This window comes from Calonectris borealis, chromosome 1, assembly GCF_964195595.1.
Source record: "Calonectris borealis chromosome 1, bCalBor7.hap1.2, whole genome shotgun sequence".
Classification (NCBI taxonomy): Eukaryota; Metazoa; Chordata; class Aves; order Procellariiformes; family Procellariidae; genus Calonectris; species Calonectris borealis.
Window position 1 is genome coordinate 78,510,766 of NC_134312.1, and position 21,128 is coordinate 78,531,893.

A 21,128-nucleotide genomic window follows, 5' to 3' on the forward strand; every position below is an offset into this window, starting at 1 on the left:
ACTCTGCACTGTTCTCTCAGCTTTACTTAAAGGCAAAGCCAGGATGTATTGTCTGTGTGTATCAGAGAAATGAACTATCATTAGTTCTGTCACCTGCACTCTCAAAAAATTCGTCAGATTTATTTTCCTGAAGTAGGAGTTCTGCAGCGATCTCCAGAGAACAAAAACAAATTATGGCATTCTTAGGTTATGAAATTTTCAGACAAAGATGCAGCCTCCTGTTTACAAATGGTTTTATAGTAAGGATCTGTTATTTAACATTCAAGGAAACAATCTCAGTACAAAAATCATATGGCCAAGGGAAAATTCAAAACTTTAATCTCACATTAATAATAGCACTATAGTATGTTCAGACAGAGAGATATCTAAGGATCTATTTTACTTTTCACTATTTACATTGTTTTGTTATTGTTTCCCAGCTTGGGCAATAAATAGTTTGAGCTGTTGTATCAGCAGAATTCAATGACAGAAACCTCTGTACTTTTCCTGTAACACATTTCATCTGTTATCTCAGGGTACTTCTCCTAGGTCAGTATTATTGTCTCCGTTTTAGTGATGAAAAAAATTGAGATTTAGAGGTGAAATAACGTTGTCAGGGCTAGACCGTTGTGCAGGTGGAAATGCAAGCCAGACTTCTTACTTCAGTGTCTCTCATCCATGTGATTGATTAACCTCATCTCATCTGTTGATACAGAGTCACATCTGAGTCGCCTAATTTTTAGGTCAGATTTTAATGATCAGACCAGGATGTCTCCATGATGATGGGCGAAAGAGGTGAAGTACGAAAGAGAGGGAATCGCAGTTGCAGTCTCTGCAGTGAAGGAGGTGCAGGTGCTAGAATGGATGGTTGGGCAGTTTGGCTCTGGGTACTTTTCTCAGTGCATTTCAGAGCACTGCTTTGTTCCAGTTTAAGTGGTATATAAACAAGCAGATAAAACCACTTGCCTGGCAAATAAAAAAGTAAATGTCTTTATCTGATGTTCTTGGCCAGGCAATGAGAACTGGACAAACTCCCCATGACTCAAGCTGTAACAGGAGGAATAGTGCTCACACTCACCTTAACACTTCAGTTCTAGCTGGGTCCTCAGCTCAAGCCCATGGGCTGCAAGAGGTGAGTAATCGAGATACCTCCCCCCCAAAAAGGGAAAAAAACTTTTTTTCCTCCTCTTAACACTGCCACCTATTTTCACTCACAAACTGTCCAGGCTTGCCACGGTGAGCCTGGTGGATCAAAGACTCGTCACTCACTAATTCCACGCTATCATTTTCATCCATGTGGGCCTTCTATTTTCCTCCTTCCTTTTTTCTAATTTGTCCAAAGAGCAAGCTAGTGCACATTCTTATAAACCTTTAATTAACAAGCTGAAAAGACATTTTTCTGGCAATGCCTGACCTTTAAGCACTTTGTATGAATTTATCGATACCAGCAGAAACAATAATTTAAAAGGTTATTTTATGAGTGCTGAATAGTTTATGGCAGCACTTTTGTCAAGATAAATGAGTTTCTTATTTCTACATTTACAGCTCTAAGCATTTTAATAAAAAAGGTCCATAAAAGTCAAAGATAACTCCAAATCTCTCCTCTATCTAAGTCTACTTGGGCTTTTCGGTGACCCCCTGAAACACCTACAATGTGGAGGGAGCACTGAAATGTGCAGTGATGGGGGAAAGCGAAGAGCCAAGTTTCCGTTTGCCTCAGAATCGTTTTGATTTGATTGTATGCATTTGAGCCAGATTTACTATCTTTATCCTGAGAATTTTTTTCAAATAAAACCAAATTAATCAGGTGTATTTCCCATTGTCTAATTCACTAAACTTTACATCCAACAGCACTTATTATCCCAGGCAAGCATCGGGGGGCTGAGGACCCCTTGCTAACTCCTACCTCAAGCACCAGCCCCAGCCCTGGGCTGGAACAGGAACCTCAGCCACCGCGTCACCCACTGGAGGAGTTAATGGCTAATGAATGCATACGGCTGCAACACAAACCACTTACAAAGCCCTGTCTTCAGTGACCTATACAGAGCAGACAGGTATGTGGCATGTCAGGGACACCTTTTTTGCTTGAGCAACCCACAGATGCCCTCGGACAGGAACCGCAGCAGGCCCACTGTGTAGGTGACCTGCAGTCTCAGCTGCTGGGTAAATGTCATCCAGTAGCATGCTCTGAAGGGTCACGTTTTGAATTGCAAAACCAGGCGAAAAGACGCAAATGAAACAATCTTTTTCCGTGGTCAGTTTACTCGCTAAGAAAATAATAATGATAAGAATTTTAAAAAGGAAAACCAACCCAAAAGCCCCAAAACAGGAGGACACAGTTGCGTTAAAAGACAAAAAAAAGCGGTTCCTCCCTTGTAACCAAAAGAAAAAAATTTAGAAGATATTGCCAAGTGCAGTTAAAAAAGAAAATCACTTCTCGCCCTCAATTCTTCTATTAATACCCAGTAGCATTGTAACTATTTGCTATATTTTCTCCTCCTATGCTTCTCCTGCATTAAATCAACACCATCCCAAGATCAAGGCTCTCAAAGACAACTGAGGGATAGAAGTGTGGGGACAGTGGCAAGTACAAGACCTAAAAAGTGAAACAAAGAAGCATGGCATGGACAGAGGATAAGAATTCAAAGGATGAAGGCTAGAGATGGTTAGAGGATAAAAGGATGCTGAGGCAGAAACAAGGATGAGATTTACTTTTTCGATGATCAGACTACGGGCCATACGTTCAGTTTCCTACTATTATGTTATGACTTCTTTAGTCAACGCCTGAGTTTTTAAATCCATGACTTATGCACATTTGTGATTTTAGTAAACTTCTGCATTTTAGCTCTCAATGAATACATATATATGTCTCTCTACAGATATGTATCTCTACTTTATTGAAAGATATTTACAGTTTATTCCATTTGGGTAAATGTATTTGTCAGACCATTGCTATGTTTGCTTTGAATTACAAATTCCTGTTCCCCCTCATTTGGATGTACTAACGCTTAAGGACCTGTTCCTACAATTCATTAGCCGTACAAACTCATTGTCGAGCTTGGGCACGTGAGCGGTTTAGGATTAGATCACAGACAGAAAACTGTTACGGGACACAACTCTCCTCCCATTCCAGAATTACACCAGTACAGATAAAATCACTGAAGTCAATCACTGAAAAGAATCAGACTCAATGAGTAACAGAAGGTTAAAAAGCCACATCGTTTCAAAAGCCTTTCACTACAGCATGTTACCAAAATAAATACTTAACTCAGGAACATATGGGTTTGTTATATCTTAGCAGAACAGTTCAATCATTTGAGTTCAACTGACACCGCATTGCTGTATTATTTGCAAACTATTTTATACTGACATCAATACTGCAGCACAAATATTGTGTTCCTACAACGTATTATAGAAACACTAATCTTTTTCTTTTTAAAGTACATATGCATCTCTCTAAGATCTAGGTCTTCTTCGTGTTGCAAATAAGACACCTAAGCTATTAAAAAAATGTTTTTGTCTGTTATGTGTTCAATATTGGCAACAACAGTTTTACAGAATGGATTTTTAATGTGGCAGTGACAGGGGAACAGATTGCTATGGCAACAGCAAAGATGAAAATTCTTAACCTGAATGGATCGTCACTGAAGTAATTGCAGGGTTTTTTTACCCATTCTACATCCATTTTACAACTTGAATGCTGCATTCAACCTTGATCTTGCTTTATATAAATGCCAAGCACTATATGCAACCTCCAAGTTCATTTGACTTAAAACTTGCTGCACCTTACCTCAATAAGCCAGGATAGTTGTCCTCTAGCTAACCTAAGCATCTAAATGCTATTATTTTCCCATATAGTCCACCAGTAAAAGCACTGTGCGCTTGGATATAACTTTGAGGCTCCTGCCAGGCTTGTACGCATACATATTTTTTCTTTCCTTCTAGATTTAACTTCTATAAAAATCTGTGGAAATCACTCTTCATTTTCAAAATATGGTGAAGGTCACTGTGCATGGTATTTCTAATAATCTCATGGAATAATGGCATATTTCAGTTTCACACTCAGATTGCATCCCAAAGAGACTGCACTTCAGACACATATTTTGTGTAAACAGTAATTTAATTGGAATTTCATAGAAACTTAAAGATTTCTCTTCCAGCTTTTAAAAGTGTTTGTTTTCCCTACTTTCTTTCGCTTTACTCAGAATTCATTAATCATGCAAATTTATTATTGCTATTATTATTTTATATAGCAATATATAGCAATATAATATATATTGCTATATATTATTATGTATGCAAATTTATTATTGCTATGAAGACAACCAGAAACACAACAAGTCCTGTTGCTGTTTTAAAATAACAGTATTTTTGAAACCATCCTTTCTTTGGGCACTAACAATACCATTTAAACCAACCCTCGTGATAGCCAATTAACGACTCCTCAAACTACACCAGATGCTTTTGCACAGAAACAGCCTACAACTGCTCTCACTGCTGTTACAAGTACCGGGGTAGCAACAAGCAGCAGGAGGGAAGGTACCACCTTAAATTCCAAACCTGCTTTGAAAACCACGGTGTGACCAAATTCTTAATTGCTGCTGAGGTATCGGTACTCATCCCTTTCAGCACCACTCATCTGCAAGGAAACCCACAGTGGTATCAAAGCTCATGAGGGTATCAGAGGAGTATATGCAGAGATAAAGCAAACAATTTTCTGCTTTTACTGTGGCTTAGGCTTTTCAGAGCACCATCTAATTTATCTCTGCTTTTACCGCGGCACTCAGACTTTTCAAACCACTATCTCTACTTCTTGCCACTTGCACATTCCCAGCTGGGTAAACTCAAAAATACAAACTCTGTTTGAACACACTGTGGGTATGTATTCTGGCAAAGGAAAAACGTGATGAATAAAGTTCATGAGTTTCCCTGGTTCAGAAATCCCACTGGTTACTTATGCAAGAGGATAGATAGCTGTGCCAAATACCTGTTCTTAAACACAGCTTCCACCACATTATTTACTGGTTAGTGTTTTTTTTAAGGCACTGTTATTTTTATCAAAGGAAACAGCCAGGATTTTTCCACAGTCATTAGATCACACTCTAAATTTCTGAAAAGAAAAAAAAAAGACAATAAAAAAAAGAAGAGGAAAGTTTGGCTATGTGAACTGCATTAGCATGCACATACCTGTTCTGTGATTTGAAGCTTTATTCAGAAATCATATTCAATTAATTAAGTCTCCACCTCCTGCACAAATGAGTATAGTCTCACTGAGTTGCAACACCACCAGTCAGCAGCTGTGATCACACCTATAGTCTCTTGCTCAGCTGATTCATAAAAGATTTGCTGTTTAACTACTAAACTGTTCCAGGTTGATGTTGTTTTTAATGACTAATGTCTGCAAATTACTTATTCTCTGTTCACAGTCTGCGGAAATATTCCTGAGTAAAGGGAAAAATGCATGCACAGCGTGTCGCACAAAGGAGTTTCCAGCCTCTCCCTCAAGTCAGCTCAAGCGTGAGTGGAAATCTTCAACAGAGCCCCAGCAGCTGCTGAAGGACTACTGCTCTACCCCAGTTGCAGGACGAGAGAGTTAGGGTATGGAAAGAGAAGGGAAGGAAAAATAAAGGACGAAATGACCATCATTCCTTAGTGATTTAGGAATCCTCACCTATCAAAATGGCCCAAGCAGCCTATTAGCAGCTACTGAAAAATTAAGGTTATCTTCCAAATCATTCCGCCTTAGCACCCATAGGGCTCAGAGCCGCTTTTGCAGTTCTTGCTCTGAGTTTTTATTATGCATTCTCCAGTCACGCTGAAGAACTGGAAAACATGAGGGAAGTGACAGCCTGAGACAATCTAATTGCTCGCTGCCACACAGTCCCTTTTGTCAGGCCCTGAGCTGAGCTAATTCAGCTTGCTAACCAGGATAAAGAAAGTTTTCTGCTAGTTGAATTAGCTTAGGAAAGTATCCAACAAGCAACAGAATAAAGGCAAGGGAAAAAGCAACATTTCTTAGCTGGGGGGTGGGGAGGGAGGGGAAGACAAAAACCACAAAGGCAGGCGAACAGAAAAATGGAATGATGGTTCCAACCTTTTTGGAGAAAGGAAGCTATTAGATCAGTTCAGCCGTAATAACTGGGTGTTGTTACCAAAAGTAACTTCCTTGAGCAGAGAACTTGAGGAAGGAACAGGAAGACTTTGCCTGAATTCCATATACAGTATGTATAAATATGACTGATCTTAAAATTCTCCTGTTAATATAATTAGTTAAAAAAAGGAAGCAATAACTCTCCCAGGAAATGTTAATTTGAATTTGCAGAACATCCCAGAAGCTTGTTTTATTTTTTTTTAGGCAGACTACTCAGCAATATTGAGCCACTTGCCCATGAACAAAACCCAGTGGAAAATACTGCTTTAGTACAGCATGGCTGAATTACCATTGCTATTGAATTCTTAACTTTGGTATTCCACAGTTTTAGGATTGCAGCTGTGAAAAATCATTGCAGGTATTGCTACGCAGGTGCCGCCTCCTAATTAAAAGAAAACATTGAAATACAGCAGCACCTTATTTAGTTTTGGAGGGTGATAAACTCTACAGTATTCACTTACAAATGTAATTGATTCTTTGATGATCCAAATAAAAAAGCTGATCTTTTATGTTGATTTGTTCAGACAGTAACAGGATTTGGCAAATCTATGCTTATATAAATAAATTCGTAAGTATATACATAAGATACATATATATACACTTTATGTATGTGAATACACAAACACACACTTCAGAACACATAATAGTATATTACACATAATATTTTTCCAGAGTCGTAAATATACCAAAGTAAGCGCCAGTGTTTCCCTACAATGAGAGAGCCAGGAAATTTCAGAGTTAGTAAGTAGTAAATCTCCTCTTCTTCCTGAGATGCTGCATTAACATTAGTGCTGGCAGAACTAGCCTTATAAACACTGAAGTCAGCAAAGGTTCCTTTGTTTCCGAGCCTAGAAATTGTATCTGTTTCTGGAGTGCAGAAATTATAAGACGAAAACTAGAAAAAAATCAAACCACAACTCTGGTCTACTATCTAGCCCGTGTGACTTTTTCTTGCTCCTACTTAGGATGTTTCATCCTGCTAGTCCCAGATAAATCTGGATACTGGAACATCTTCCAAGGTCCTAGGTTGAGTTTCAGAAAAAGCCCCAATGTGCCTGTGTCCCACCTAGCTCCAACTAAAGAGTTCAAAATCACCTTCTCAACCCCCCCAACTTAGCTGCTGTCAAGCCTTAAAGACAGTAAAATCCTCAAGTGCTTCAGATTTAACCATGAATATTCTCTGGACACCTGGAATATTCTCTTGGCAAGCCTGGAAACATCACCTTTGAGATGTCAACACCTCGGTATCTCAAACTGAACCCACAAACGCATTAAGGTATTGCATGGTACAATGTCCAGCTCTTAGGTGCCTTACTGCAGTTCTTAATTAGGCATCCAAGTTTCCCTGTGTAAGGTATCCAAAGAGTATGACGAGGCACCTTGGGAAAAAATTTGCAAACCAGCACTCTAGGGCAGAAGATAGATGTCTAGACAGATGTGTTCCATAGGAGTGTTTTACTGCATTACTGACTCCAGGCCTCGGTACTTTGCTCTGAAAGAGGAGACCTGCTTCATTCCCATTGGGATTCACCTCCCTGAGCCCCCTCCCAGAGACTAATCTGTGTTCAACCACTTTCATTCAAAACACACTCCAAGAAAGCTGTGTTTTCCTTTCTTCCTCCTTCCCATCTTTCCCTTCAACCAGTTTCTCTGGAGTTCAATCACCTACTCCAGAGAAGGAAGATTTCAGTTCCTACACTCACACGTGGATCTGTAAGCCATTTAACTATCAGAACATACTCGGGAGAAAGACTCTTCTTCCAAGCTTTTCTGCTAAATTAGTCAGTGAGAGAAGAAAAAATGTGGTCTTGTGGCCCAGTGGGTAGAGAACGCGTGGGGAAAAAGACAAACAACAATTCCAATCAATGCTTTGGCCACCTTGTTGTTCAACCCTGTTAACATGATAGCAGTTCTTACGATGCCCCAATACAAACATTTGGCGCCTAGGGAATATGACTAGTAGAAGTAGAGGCATTTATGGATTTCACCTGGGTCCAGACTTGAGAACTACTGAGCAGAGTTTGAGAATCTAAGTTTTGAACTCTGGACAGCTAGGTGCACTTCAATTGAAGTTGAAGTTCACACAGTTGAAGTACTTCCAAAGATCTAGTCTAAATCTCTTTTGCTAGAAATAAAAGACATAGGGAGAAAATATGTCCTATGTTTTCAGCTTGCATACTTTGCAAATTAGACAGCACAACAATAATGTCTTCATATTGTTAAGACTCATAAAGGCAGAACCACGAACCTTTAAGAGTCTTAACTCAGTTCAATGAAGGTCTGTGCATGCAGCCATACGGAGATCATTGCAGAGATCAGGATTTCAACCCAGTTACTCCAAGAGCTAAAAGGGGGGAAAATTATTTATTTATTTATTTATTTATAATTGGACAATGGTATCTTAAAACCAAAATAATTGCCAGGGAGATACAAAGAGAACTTTACTACCTGAAATTTCTATTTTTTTTTTAGACTGATTGGCTCTTACTCAAACAGGGTTATTTATATCATGCCATTGACCCAAAAAGCAAAGTTGGTAAGGGATGCTACTCAGGTCTTCAGTTACCTTCTACTTGCAGACATGAAAGGTCTGTATAGTCTACACCCTGATGCTGTAAATTGAAAAATCATAAAAATTAGGAACAGGTCACAAAGATGGTGGTTTTTTAAAATTAAAAGTTCCTTTTCAAAGAACATGTAATTATAATCATCATTAATGGCATACTAAGCCTATTGTATTGTCATTAGGAAAATGGTTAGAGACATGCTAGTGATGTACTCTTGTAGATTAACTCTGCTGGTACCAATCTAGCTTCACTATACTTGACTTCAATGGAGATATTCCAAATTCACACATTTGAAAATGCTCATAAAACTTGTTGAGTAATACTTTGTTATTAAGAAGACTTATAAATTAAGCTTATTGAAGGACATAATGTATATCAAGACATAGGTTGATTCTGGTTCTATGTAATAACTTCTAAATTCAGAAACAATTGCTGGACTCAGGCTAGAGGAACCAGAGTTTGAGCTCATATTCCTCAAGACTTGAGAACAAAGTGTAAACACTTTGAGCCATCATAGTGGTGGTTCAAAGCCACTTACTCCAGCTTTAAAGCCCACATTAAGAACACAGATATAGCAGAAACCTGAAGCTTTTTATCTTCTCATACTTATTAGGGAGGTTGGGCTTTTCTTTTCCGGCAATACTAACAAATGCAGTGTCTAATTTCCCGTATAAGAAGAAACGTTAAAGTGATTATTGGCTTATATTTTGAAAAGACCAGTGCAGGGGAAAATGAATATAGTAATGTTTCATTCTGAAGAAACATTGTGAAATCAGCAAATACGGTGGTGGGATTTTATTAGAGCAAATGCTAATTAATTACCACATACAGTCTTCTAATACTCCGTAGTATCCCTGCCAAATTTCTACAATATTCTCATTACTATTATGCTAAAATAGCTGTCTTTTAAAAATATTTTAGTGTACTGATTCTTTAAAGAGAAAGAATATCACATTAAAATAAACAAGGCTGACTTGTGTTTTTATTTTACACCAGTAAGGACAGTAAACATTGAGGGTAAGACCCTTAAATCATCATTACCACTTCAGCAAACTACAGGAAACACAATGTTACTTAGACTTTATCAAAGCTGTCATGCACTTTCTGGTATTACCTATTCAATCACTGCCAGTTCAGTGATCTTGTATGTAAAAATGAACTTATCTCCAATCCAGCCAGTCTCATTGTTTGATTCAGTGAGGGATACAACAATCGAATTGTTTGTAATATCACAATCCATCACTATACGTGCAAATTTGATGACACAGTCACTGAACTGGGGTCTTAATAAAATCAAACACGAGAAACAGGCTAAACAGAGGGTCTTACTGAGCAAAAAAAACCCAGTTGTACCCATTAACTAAATGTCTTGTATAAAAGCAGTGGGGACATGTTCTTGCTTTCACTGGTCAAATCTCCAAGGACAATATTTGGCCAAAGAATTAGAATAATCAAAAAGATTAAGACCCCAGCACAGAAAAGCAGGTAAATACAAATTCAGTTACAAGCACATGATTAATCTTACTGAAGACATGTGAATTATACACATGTTAAACTCAGGGTTATGCTCAAGGGAAGGATAAACTTGAACCTGTTTTCTGAAATTATTGATATTGAAGCCTGATTGTAAGATCAACAAAAAGAATTTTGGTTTGTCTTACCTTGCCTGGTACCTGGCTTATTTTAAAAGGGTCTATGTTTCAGTTTTCATAACGATAAAAATCCAAGTCCAATGCAAGTCTTTCTACTCAGAGGGCAAAAACGTGACTCAAGACTACAGCGCACCTTCTGCACAAGAATTATTTCTACTGAAGGAACATCAAGCCCAAGAGTGATTTAAAAGCAGTCAAAGAAGAAACAGGCTCATGATAAATAAAAGTTAGTAACTAGTTTTTTCCCACCCATACACACATATATGAGTATCAAAACCACACGATATAGCTGTTAACAGGCATCCGCCAACACTCTGTCCTTGTCACTGATGGAAATTGAAATATATCTGTCGTGCCATTCAGCTATTCTCTAAATTTAGAGATGAACAAATTTGGTTAAATTTGGATCAGATCACTTTCTGACTCACATTATCCTGCAAGTTAGCAGTCCTTCACACGTCGCACAAAAAAGGCCACTGAACGTAATACATAATCCCTTACCTTTATGAGGCACTGCACACAGTCAAAGCAAGGAATACAAAAATATATCGTTAAACACCAGGAAACACATACAAACAATTCTGATATAAAGAGCAGAACAGTGCTTATGTGTTGAAATATGCATTCAGAGAGCCAAATCTTTAACTAGTGGAAACTCACATAACTCCATCATTTTGAGCACAACTCTCCAGATTCCTAGGCAGTGAGGGTCTGCCCTTCCGTATAGGAGTATCTCCATAAACGGATTTTTTTCCTCTTTCTCACATACACAAACACTTTTAATTGCTTACTGTGTAGCAATTGAACTTGAATTTTTATAAAATGGCTGTGATGTGAAGAAAAGAGAACAACTAAACCCTAACATCAATAAGTGCTAATAAATATTAATATAACATAAGCACCACTTTTATTGCAATGTGAAACCAGTTTATTATCCACAGATGAAATCAAATTGCTGCCTTTATTACTGTCAGGAATGACTTCTAAGATATTTCTATTTACTACTTGAGTATTCATCAGCACTCTGTATTTACAGCATCTAGTCTCTCTCTCTCTCTCCCCACTCCATTTATGTATAAAATAATTTAAGAGCAGTATTTTCTGATACAGTTTTCCAATTAATTTAAATATAGACACAAATGCACATTATGAGATTAGTAGCAGACCAATTGCCAAATCCTGATACAGTTATAACACCAACAGGAAATCTTATCATGCTTGTATTTGCAATATGAACATTGACAGAAGATAAATACAGAGTTTGCAGTCTGGTATAAAACACTCAAATTCCTGGAAATTACTCAACTACCCCACAAACTCCATGGATAATGAAAAAAACCCACCTTTTGATGATAAATAGAACTAAGACGTTTGGCGATATTCCAAAGCCTTTCATTTCCTAAAGTGGTGCCTTTTATTAAAGTAACAGTACATGTAGAGTATGCATCCTGTAATTTAGAAAACTTAGGAGATGATTTCCCCATCCCCAAAGTTGGTAATCTTTCATTATTACAAACTGCACTTCAGGTTTGAACCACACAACCCTCAAATTTTCTATCCATCCCCTCGCATTCTTGCTCCCCCGTTTTAAATAGAACTAACTTGAAAATTCTGACATTTTCAAGAATGCTTGCCTGGTAATTTCCGTGAGGCACAGACAGCCTCCAACTATTACAATGAAATAGCTACAGTGTATTATCATTTTTAGAGCATTCTTTGGTGTTCTGAAGTGAATCAAAGCTCTCCAAGGGAGCTACTCTGATTAGCGTCAAAACAATAATGTGCTATAAACTCTCACCATTAGAACAAGGGACTCGGAACTTTGTTTACATGGATGGTATGTAAGCACGTATAAAGATATCACAGAAACTTCCATAAGGGGACTGCCGATATATTCCTACATTTTAAGACTTTCCTTATTAGGAAGTTAAAATAGCTCCCAAGAAAAGGTATGAAATTCAAGCAAATGCATTTCCCTCCTTTAACCTGGTCTCTCTTGTTTGGTTCTCTATACAGAGGCCAATTAATTACTTCTGGCTATAAGGACCTAGATATACCAACAGGCTGAGAGCTCCGCCATTCTTCTGCAGTATCAGGAATCATCAATGAAACGAAAGGGGTTTTAGTTAATCTCCTTCTGCTTGTGTTCCTCAGTAGAGGCTCTTCCCAGACACTTGCAGGAGGAAAATCCATTCCACAAACACTGAAGTAGCACATCCATACCGACATCCCACTTCACGTGAACCTGCAGAGGGGACGTTTAGTGACACGAAGGTTGCAGAAGACAGAACCATGGTCTCCAAAATTGGGACTTGCTATTGTTTCCTGGTCATTTAAATTCTTGCAGCGTGGTGTTTGTTTGCCAGTCCCCACAGAAACAAATTTGGAAAGGTTGCTCCTATATTACAACGAAGCATCAGACAGTCAGTGTGAGTCCACTTTTGCTTATCCTTTCCTGCTGAATGCTCCACTGCCTTCACTGGAAATTTTTGCCTATGTAAGGAATACCATGTTGGGCTTAATCAGGTGTTATTCAGTTGCTGAGAGTCTTTATTCCGTCTTTGATACCAGTGGGTGTTTGACCCTATTGTAGACCAAATGAAAATGCAGATTGAGAAAAGCAGAAATCCACGCACTTTAGATGTATTGACCATATACGTACGTCTGGGATATTTAAAAGGAAGCCATTTATAATCAGGAAGCATAAGTGCTTATTCTGAATCTGACATTTAAATATCCCATCAACAGCAACCAGCTTTGCAAAACGGTTTAATTAACCTGAAAGGATGTAATTTTATGCTATTTAGCAAGAAATACAAATTTTAAAGTGCTTTTACGCGGTATATATCAGAGTAGTAAGGCCAAATCCTGCTCTTAGCTACCCATATTTAAATATGGAGTAAATTCATGTACCTCCTTTAATAAACCTGCAACTAAGATGGTGTAAATATAAGCAGAATCTGTCACACATACTCTATAATCCATTTCCTAAAATTACCATGCTTTTTACAACATTCTAATGGTAGAGTTAAAAGTTAGTAAAGCCCCAATGACAGAATGGATCACTGGATGGTGTGCGAGGCTGTGAATCCTTGGGGTTCTCCCTCACCTTATCTTTTTCTTTATTATTATTTTTAATTTAATTTGGCTGAGCCACCTCTCCTCTTCTACATTTACAGATATCTCCTGAAGATAACTTGCCTTAGAGCTACCAAAGGATGATCCAGGAGACTGAATATGTGATATTGAATCCTTTGAGGTCCAAAACTAAAATAATCCAATGTCTTTGTCCTACTCATACTCACAGTGTGGCTGACATCCTTCTGAAAGCCTGAGAGGTGTGGTCCACTGGACGAAATGCAGGACTGTGATGGATGAATCTGGGCTCTCTCCTGCTGTGTGACCCCAGAAGGCACGTCATCTCTCCGCACTCTGATTCCCCCACAAATTCTGTCTTGCCTGCTTGCATTATATGCTTTTTAGCAGACGCTCCCTCCAGCAGGTATGCCTTCAGTGTCTGCCACGAGACCAAACAGGAAGGCTAATCGAGTAGTTAATGTGCTAATAAGACTCTGCTTCAACACTCTGCTCTATAAGGGCATCTGTGTGTCCCCAGGCAAGACGCTTGGGCCCAGGTACCACAAGCAGAATTTCCAATGGGATTTAGGACAGGAAATACTTCAGAGAATCTCAGTCTCTACCTCTGCCTGTCATAATCTCTGCAAAGTTCCTGGCGAAAAATTCCCTATCTATGCTACTGTTCTTCACAGCGGCTCAAGTGGGATCCCAGAGAAGGATTTTGGCCCTTAGGAGCTCTCCGCAGGTTCCTCTAACACTGTCTAGTCAGACCATACTTCAGAATTCCTTCGTCTACAATAACTCTGGTTTAAGAGCCCATGGGCATCACGGCGTGGGCAGTACCACAACCATCTCATCCTTGGGCCAGCCTGTTCAAAATCTTCCTGCCACAGGCTTTCTGTATAGTTCTCTCCTGTATTGTTATTTCTAACAGAACACTGCTACCACACCAAGTTGCCCTCATAAACTGGCAGAGGCAGGTAGCTCAGAGTGCTAATTTGGCCCCGGCAGGAGACCCAGCCCCCGTTTCACACTTGAGGAGATTGTACAAAAGAGCACAATTTGGGGAAAGACAGTAGGAACTGTCACCCACACAGACCAATCTTTGCTCTGTTCCTCCAGGAGAGACATCCAGAAACCAGCACAGTCCCAGATAAAATGAAGCTCAAGTAAGCCTTCAACAAAACTCTTCAACATCTTTAAATTCGTGAGCCATTGCTGATCAACCCACACCTGGAGAAAGATATAACTGGTGTGATGGTAAGACCAGAAGCCATGGACTCCAGAAACGTAACGATTTTTTTGGTACATTATAGACAGCCTGGTACATTTCTGATGCCAACGAGACTGCTGGTCCTCCTGTAGATTGCCAAAATGACCATGGCAGTCATAATCCATAATGCAGTGTCTTCATTCTTCCCCTCCCCTAGACCTATGTGGAGCCTCTGGATCTTCCTTTTGTCCTTCCCTGTGCTCACTAGGTATCATTTCCGCCTGCATCTTGGCACACTGAGATCAATGTGGATGCTGAAGATTGAGCAGCAGATCAAGAAGTCAGTATGAGGCAGACGGGTAAAGAGCTTGCCGTAGCAAGAGCTAAAAGGGGCCGTAGCATGCTCCAAGGACTTGTGGGACAGTTCCTGTTCCCAAGGATGCCGTGTGCAGCATGGACATGTCTGAGGCATTCTCAAAATGACTGACAAGGCCAGTGGCGTGGCTGCCAACACAGGGATCCTGCCTAAGGCAACCCTTGGGAGCTTCCTGTGAAGAGGCATAAATGGATCCTTTATTTCTCAGTTTTCCAACAACAAAATGTGGAATAATAGCACCTTAGTCATAATAACTCCATACTGTGAGGATAAATTAACTATTGCCATGTACTCAGACACTGTGGTAACATGGATCATAGAAAAAAGCTATATATAGCCACATAACCAATACAGATAAATATATCTATAAATAAAACCTCTAAGTACTACTGCAACACAAATAATAAATAAAAGCCAAAGAGACTTAGTCATACACACAGGTGGATTTCCAATTATGGAGGAAGCACTTTTACAGAGAGCAGAGTGGAGCACATTAAGTGGGATGGTGAAGAGAAAGGTAATAAATCATTCCACAAATAAATTATTCTGAAAAATGGCCATCACAGGCAGAGGTATGTTCTTAAACTTCTGGAATGCAGTTTTTTCTAGTAAATTGAATATACAGATAGCTAAGTATATATGAGCATCCTCCTACATGTATAAAAGCCACTTTTTCCTGAAAAAAAAATGGATACCCATGTAGCCTGCTCAATCTGAACACGGATACAAGTAGTTCTTTGAGCCATGGAGTTAATGAAGCATTTGTGGAGAACAGTTTACTATCTTGCCAAGAATTTATAGCACTATAAATCCTCATACTGTATTTTACTTTGAAATAACCTCCTGTATAGACAAGCCCCAAGACGCAACAGCACATGTGCATGGGGCAGCTTGCCAAACTTTTCTCCAGCTGACCCAGGGAATACACGTGTGGGAAGGAAAGCACGGAGAGGAGCAGGAGACAGATTTTATGCTGTTGGTTGGGGAGTCCTGATGGACAGGGAGTCGGTGCCTTGCTAAGATGTTTTCTAAGAGCCACATAGAGTAATAGGGGACAGAGCATCACACCAGGATCACAGATGAGAGACAGCTCTTTACAGCAGTATCCAAAAGTTCCTGCACCTAATACCTACTTCGCACTTTAGAAGCCTCTGGGACTTAGGGTAGGTGACCAGTGCACATACAGCACATGACAGGTATATACAGAGAATACTGTTTATGTTGACAAACCGAGAGCCAGTTCGGGCAGTACTCTCACTCCAGGGTCATGGGTAAGTTTAAAGCCAGCAACGCCGGGCTGCGCAGGGATAGCTAAGCTAGCTGCAAACAACGTCTCTCTGGAACTAGAGACGTGGAGCTGCCTGAGAGGCAAAGGTTACCTTGAGCCGTGTACTGCTTCCAGGACTGCTTCCAGAGCCACTCTGCGCCACATTTCTGTGGAGCAACTTTGTGTGTCTGTATCACGGTGCTTCATAGCCCAGTGCAGATATCCCTTCCAGTGCTTTTTCCTTTCACTACAGCTCCTGAAAAGCAGCCGAGTGGTGTGACAGCTGTATCTCCCCCTCTTTGCTTGTTCTCCCAACAGCTGGCCTATCCAACTGTCTTTCAAATGGCCAAAAGGCTTTCTGCTTTCCCCAAACTAGGTTCTGGGATGCCTGCTGGCCCTCAGTTTTGCTATTTAGAAGAGAATGAGGAGGTAGCAGAGGGGCATTTTCTTTACCCGGTACATTGTTCCAGCACAGCAGATGGGACTTTGTCCTTCAGCAAAGCAACCTCAGATCCTGCTTTCAGTCAGGAAATGGTGGCTAGGATAGGAAATAGCAAATACCACACAAATACAATTACAATAAAAATATAATTTGAGAGGTTTATATTAAATCTCTTTATATCAAGAGTACTTTGTAGGTACAGGCATGCTGATATCCTACAACAATCCAGTAGCTCTAGGGCATTCTCTATACAGAATAGCAATAGCTATTCTCTGAAGGCAAAGCACTCCTAGCGTATATACAGCATATGCCAGCAAAATTCAGCTTATGCCAGCAAAATTCTGCTTTTGCCAACATAACTTGCTCCAGATCATCCAAATGAAGCTCTCAGCTTCATTTCTCTGAGCGGGAGAAAGAGCTATACTCATGACATCCCTGCACGTACACTTCCATCGATGTAGCTCCATCAGTCATGTCTTGATACACTGGATAGACACTGAAAGGCTGCCAAGGAATAGTGTAGACCTTGCGCTAATTTCTGGAGCTCACAATTTCCAATGCTTACAGATTCCAATCTTTGTTAATATCGCAATGTGTCCTGCTTCTAATAAAACAGGTGGTAAATATCTAAACAATCCTCTAGTATCTGTTAGGCATGTATTTATTTAGATACTTTTTTCAATGCAGATACGGCTTCCATTACAGCGTTCAACAACGTTTCAAAATCACTTTAAAAATCTGCTGGGTAAACAACTAAAATGAAAGTGCTGACACGCAGCTGCCCAAATGAAAATTCTGTAACAAACTTACATTTAATCCTATCTATATTTGAAAGTTCTGTATTTAGATTATAGTGTTCGATGCCCTATTTTTTTCTGCTGAGTTTCATTTAGCATTTCATTCTTCCTGCTAGATACCACTTGAGATGACCGTATACACATCCTGATCCCCTTAAATGCTTTCGAGCAGAAACCACTGTTCAGAAACTCATAACATTACATTTCATGCCCTTGCCCTTTCCCTCACTTTGCAGATGCAGAGGAATAGGCTACACTACACCAGTAATCTCATTTACTACTATCAGCTTGCCACCTTAACCCAGTTTGCAGAAAGCTGTCATTATCCTCCACCTCACAAACTTCATACATTTCAGCAGAAAAAAATACTTTTCTGAGCCATACCAATGCCACAAAAAAAGAAGAGAAAGTAAATGCTTATTAATAAATGTCAGCAATGAAATTTCCCTCTGACACTACAGTGCTAGTAGCTAAGGTGTTACTGCTATTGATTTGTAATCACCACTCCGGGAACAATCAAGAACACTGAGCATGAAGCAAGAATAGATTTTTTTTTTCAGTGTACCAGAAAAAGAAACCTTGCAAAACAAATTTAATTTGGGTAGAGGAGTGATAATTAACATGCAATCCTGTACTAAGCTTCCTGACAGCTTAGGACTAAAGGTCAGCTTGCCTTTTTTTACATTTACAGTTCAGTATTTCTGATTGTTTTTATCCATGCCTGCTGACTGTTCTCAAAAGATGAAACCGCTATAGTCCTTCGCTTCAGAAACTTGCCTTGCTCAGCTTCTTCTTCCATAAACTAACATAATCAGAGATATTAAATCACAAAACTACAGTTGTTGAAAACTTGCGATATGAAGACATTTCTAAAGAAAAACACTGGACCTCTTAGCAAAACCAAGGCAGACCCCAAATGCTGGACAATATTCTCACGCTATTCCAGTAACAGCAAGCTTCTGCTTAAAATGAACCTGTTCTTTGCGAGAAAAGTTGTAACACCAGGACAAATACTGTTTCAGTTTTGAGACAACATAGAATAGAAATACGTGACGTGCTTTGCTCCAGCAGGTTGCAATACACCGCTGACCGCAGCACCTCTGGGGACGTGGAAGGTGGAAGTGGGACCTGTTTGCCCTTTTGAAAAGATAAATGGAAGCACCACAGATAATTCAACAGCATGCCATTCTTACCAGGAAAGTCTTTTCCTCTAACAAGACCTGCAGAGGTTACAAGTTTGCAGCCAGCTGTTCTAACCGGCACTGTTCTCCAGCACCTGGGACTGTTATTTCACTAGTCAGGCTAAATACGTTAAATGTTATTTCAAGCTTCTCCCTTCACTGTTTTGATTCTTTTCTTCCTATGGCTCCTGACAGTGACAGTAAGAGATAGTCCTTCACAAAATGATAGACCATGGAAATATTGAAATTTTTATCTTTTATATAATTATCATTTATATAGTTATTTTCCAGGATTCTAAGAAATATCTACTGGGATAGCTTCAAGTATCTTTTCAATAAAACATAAACAACACCTTCAAGAAAGGAAATTACCCAGCATGAATACAGAACGGAGATTCAAAATCAAACTCCTCGCACAGCTACTTTAGTGTAACAGCTAAAGACATGCTATTTCTCCAGAAAAAGTGACAGGACAATTTGGTTCCCAAAGTGGTTGGATGTGCTTTCCATTTGTTAGCGGATGCAGTAGGTGACGGTCATTCCCTGTCCAGTGCTTAGGAAGGGGCTTCCCGGGTATTAAAAAGCCTCATGCATTCCAACATAACCTTGATTTACAAATGTCTTCAGGCACAGTTTGCCTGTTGCCCTTATCCATATTGTGTTCTTCTATCCTGATTATTAAAGATTCATGTCCTGAGCTTGTGAAGGGGAATTAAAGTACCAAAAAACAGACTACCACAGCCTCTATGTGCTGAAAAGAATATCCACATTTCCAATGTTAGCAATCATAGTTTACATCCTCTTCCCCAAAGTTTTAGGAAGGCTTTGCCACGTTCTTCACATTTTAACTTCATTAGTATCATTTCCCTCTCTTGACGCACACCAGGACTGGAGTAAAAACTTCTCTTTTGTGGCTGTTAACGGACTGCACAAAACGATGTATCCGGCAAACAGCACCCCTTCCTCTTTTGCCCTCTTTTCACTAATTCAATACATTTATTTCCTATTTAGATTACTGTGAACATAAGCATTAAACAGATACATGCATATACACCTGGGCCTGGAAGCAACAGCCCGGCAGCCTGCCAGCTCCCATACAGTTTGTGCTTTTGTCCCCTCTGCCTAAGTGAGGGAGGGTACCGGCACCACAGCACGGGTATTTCAAATGGCGGCACGGCCAGGACACCCTCCATCCCCCCGAGCAGTACCTAAGCTAACAACGTGGCAACCAACATTTCTTTACATATACCTCGTTGTTTCTGAGAACTGCTTCTTAATCAGAAAAGTAGCCACAGAAGGTGGGCAACCGGGGGCAAGCAAGGAGAGGTTACTCCCCTCCGCTCAGTCCAGCTCTCCTCGGCCAGGGCCCACGTCCCGTCCACGCTGTCAGAGGCGAGAGGACCTGCCTGTCCCCCAAACCCGCCGGACACCCGCACCCCGTACTTCAGCCCAGCTCCCCGCTCCCCTGCCTGCCTTGCACCTACTCTGCCCCGGGCAGGGCTGGGGAGTCCCCGCACCCCCAAGGGGCCACATACCCACACTCGCTGTGGGGCGGGGCGTCCCCATAGCACCAGAGGGAGACGCCCTCCCCCTTCCAGGCCGGCGGGGCGCCTCTCCCTACCCTGGGGGCTCTTGGAGGGAGGGGCTGGTCTCCCCCTCCCCCGGCACCTCCCCTGGCCCTGACACCACCCGGAGCCCCCCACCCCTCTCACCCCCCATCCCCTCGACCCCCTCCCTCGCCCAGCAGCCGCCCCTCCCCGCCCCGTCGGGGCGCCGGCCCCGCCCCCGCCCGCCCCTCCCGCCCCCCGCGGCGGCGGAGCCCTCAGCGCGCCGCCCCCCGCCCGCCCGGCCGGCGTTACCTGGGCGTTGGAGCCGAGCTCGGGCGGCCGGCGGGCGCCGACCATCTTGGCCGTGGTCTGCAGGTTGATGGGGGAGCTCTGCGGGGGCTCCACGCCCGCGGCGCTGCAGCCCAGCCCGCCGTTGAGGTGCGCCGTCACCATCGCGATGGGAGCCTTGGCCGGCAGGACGGAGATGGCCAGGCTCTGCCCGGGGCTGCCGCTGGGGCTCCCGCCGCCGCCGCCGCCGCCGCTGCCGGGTGCCTTGAGGAGCGCCGGGACGCCGCCGGGCTTGGCGCTGCCGCTGGCGCCGCTGCCCACCAGCAGGGCCGCGGGGCAGCTCCGCACCGCCAGCTTCTGCCGGGGGAGAGAAGGGGAGAGAGAAGCGGCAGCGTCACCGCCCGGGCTGCAGCCCGGCTCCGGCCCTCCGGCCCCCGCTCGCCCGCGGCTGCAGCTCCCCTGCCGCGCTCGGCCCCGGCCAACACGGATTGGGGTTTATTTTCTTTTACGGTTTTCTTCTTGGAAGGGCGGGCGGGCGGGGGGGGGGGGGAAGGGCTGGGCGTCCCCTGCGCGCTCGGGAGCTCGCCGTT

The 21,128-nt window shown here is 41.6% G+C and overlaps 1 protein-coding gene across 1 annotated transcript in view; it reads right to left on the minus strand.

The window, feature by feature from the left end:
- The window catches only part of PHF21B (PHD finger protein 21B), a 68,264-nt gene extending 47,407 nt beyond the window's left edge, over window positions 1–20,857 (minus strand). Inside the window, exon 1 of the mRNA XM_075161909.1 lies at window positions 20,563–20,857. Within this exon, the coding sequence (XP_075018010.1) occupies window positions 20,563–20,703 (141 nt within the window). The 5' untranslated portion in view covers window positions 20,704–20,857. The remainder of the gene's footprint in view (window positions 1–20,562) is intronic.
- Between the last annotated feature and the right edge of the window lie 271 nt (window positions 20,858–21,128).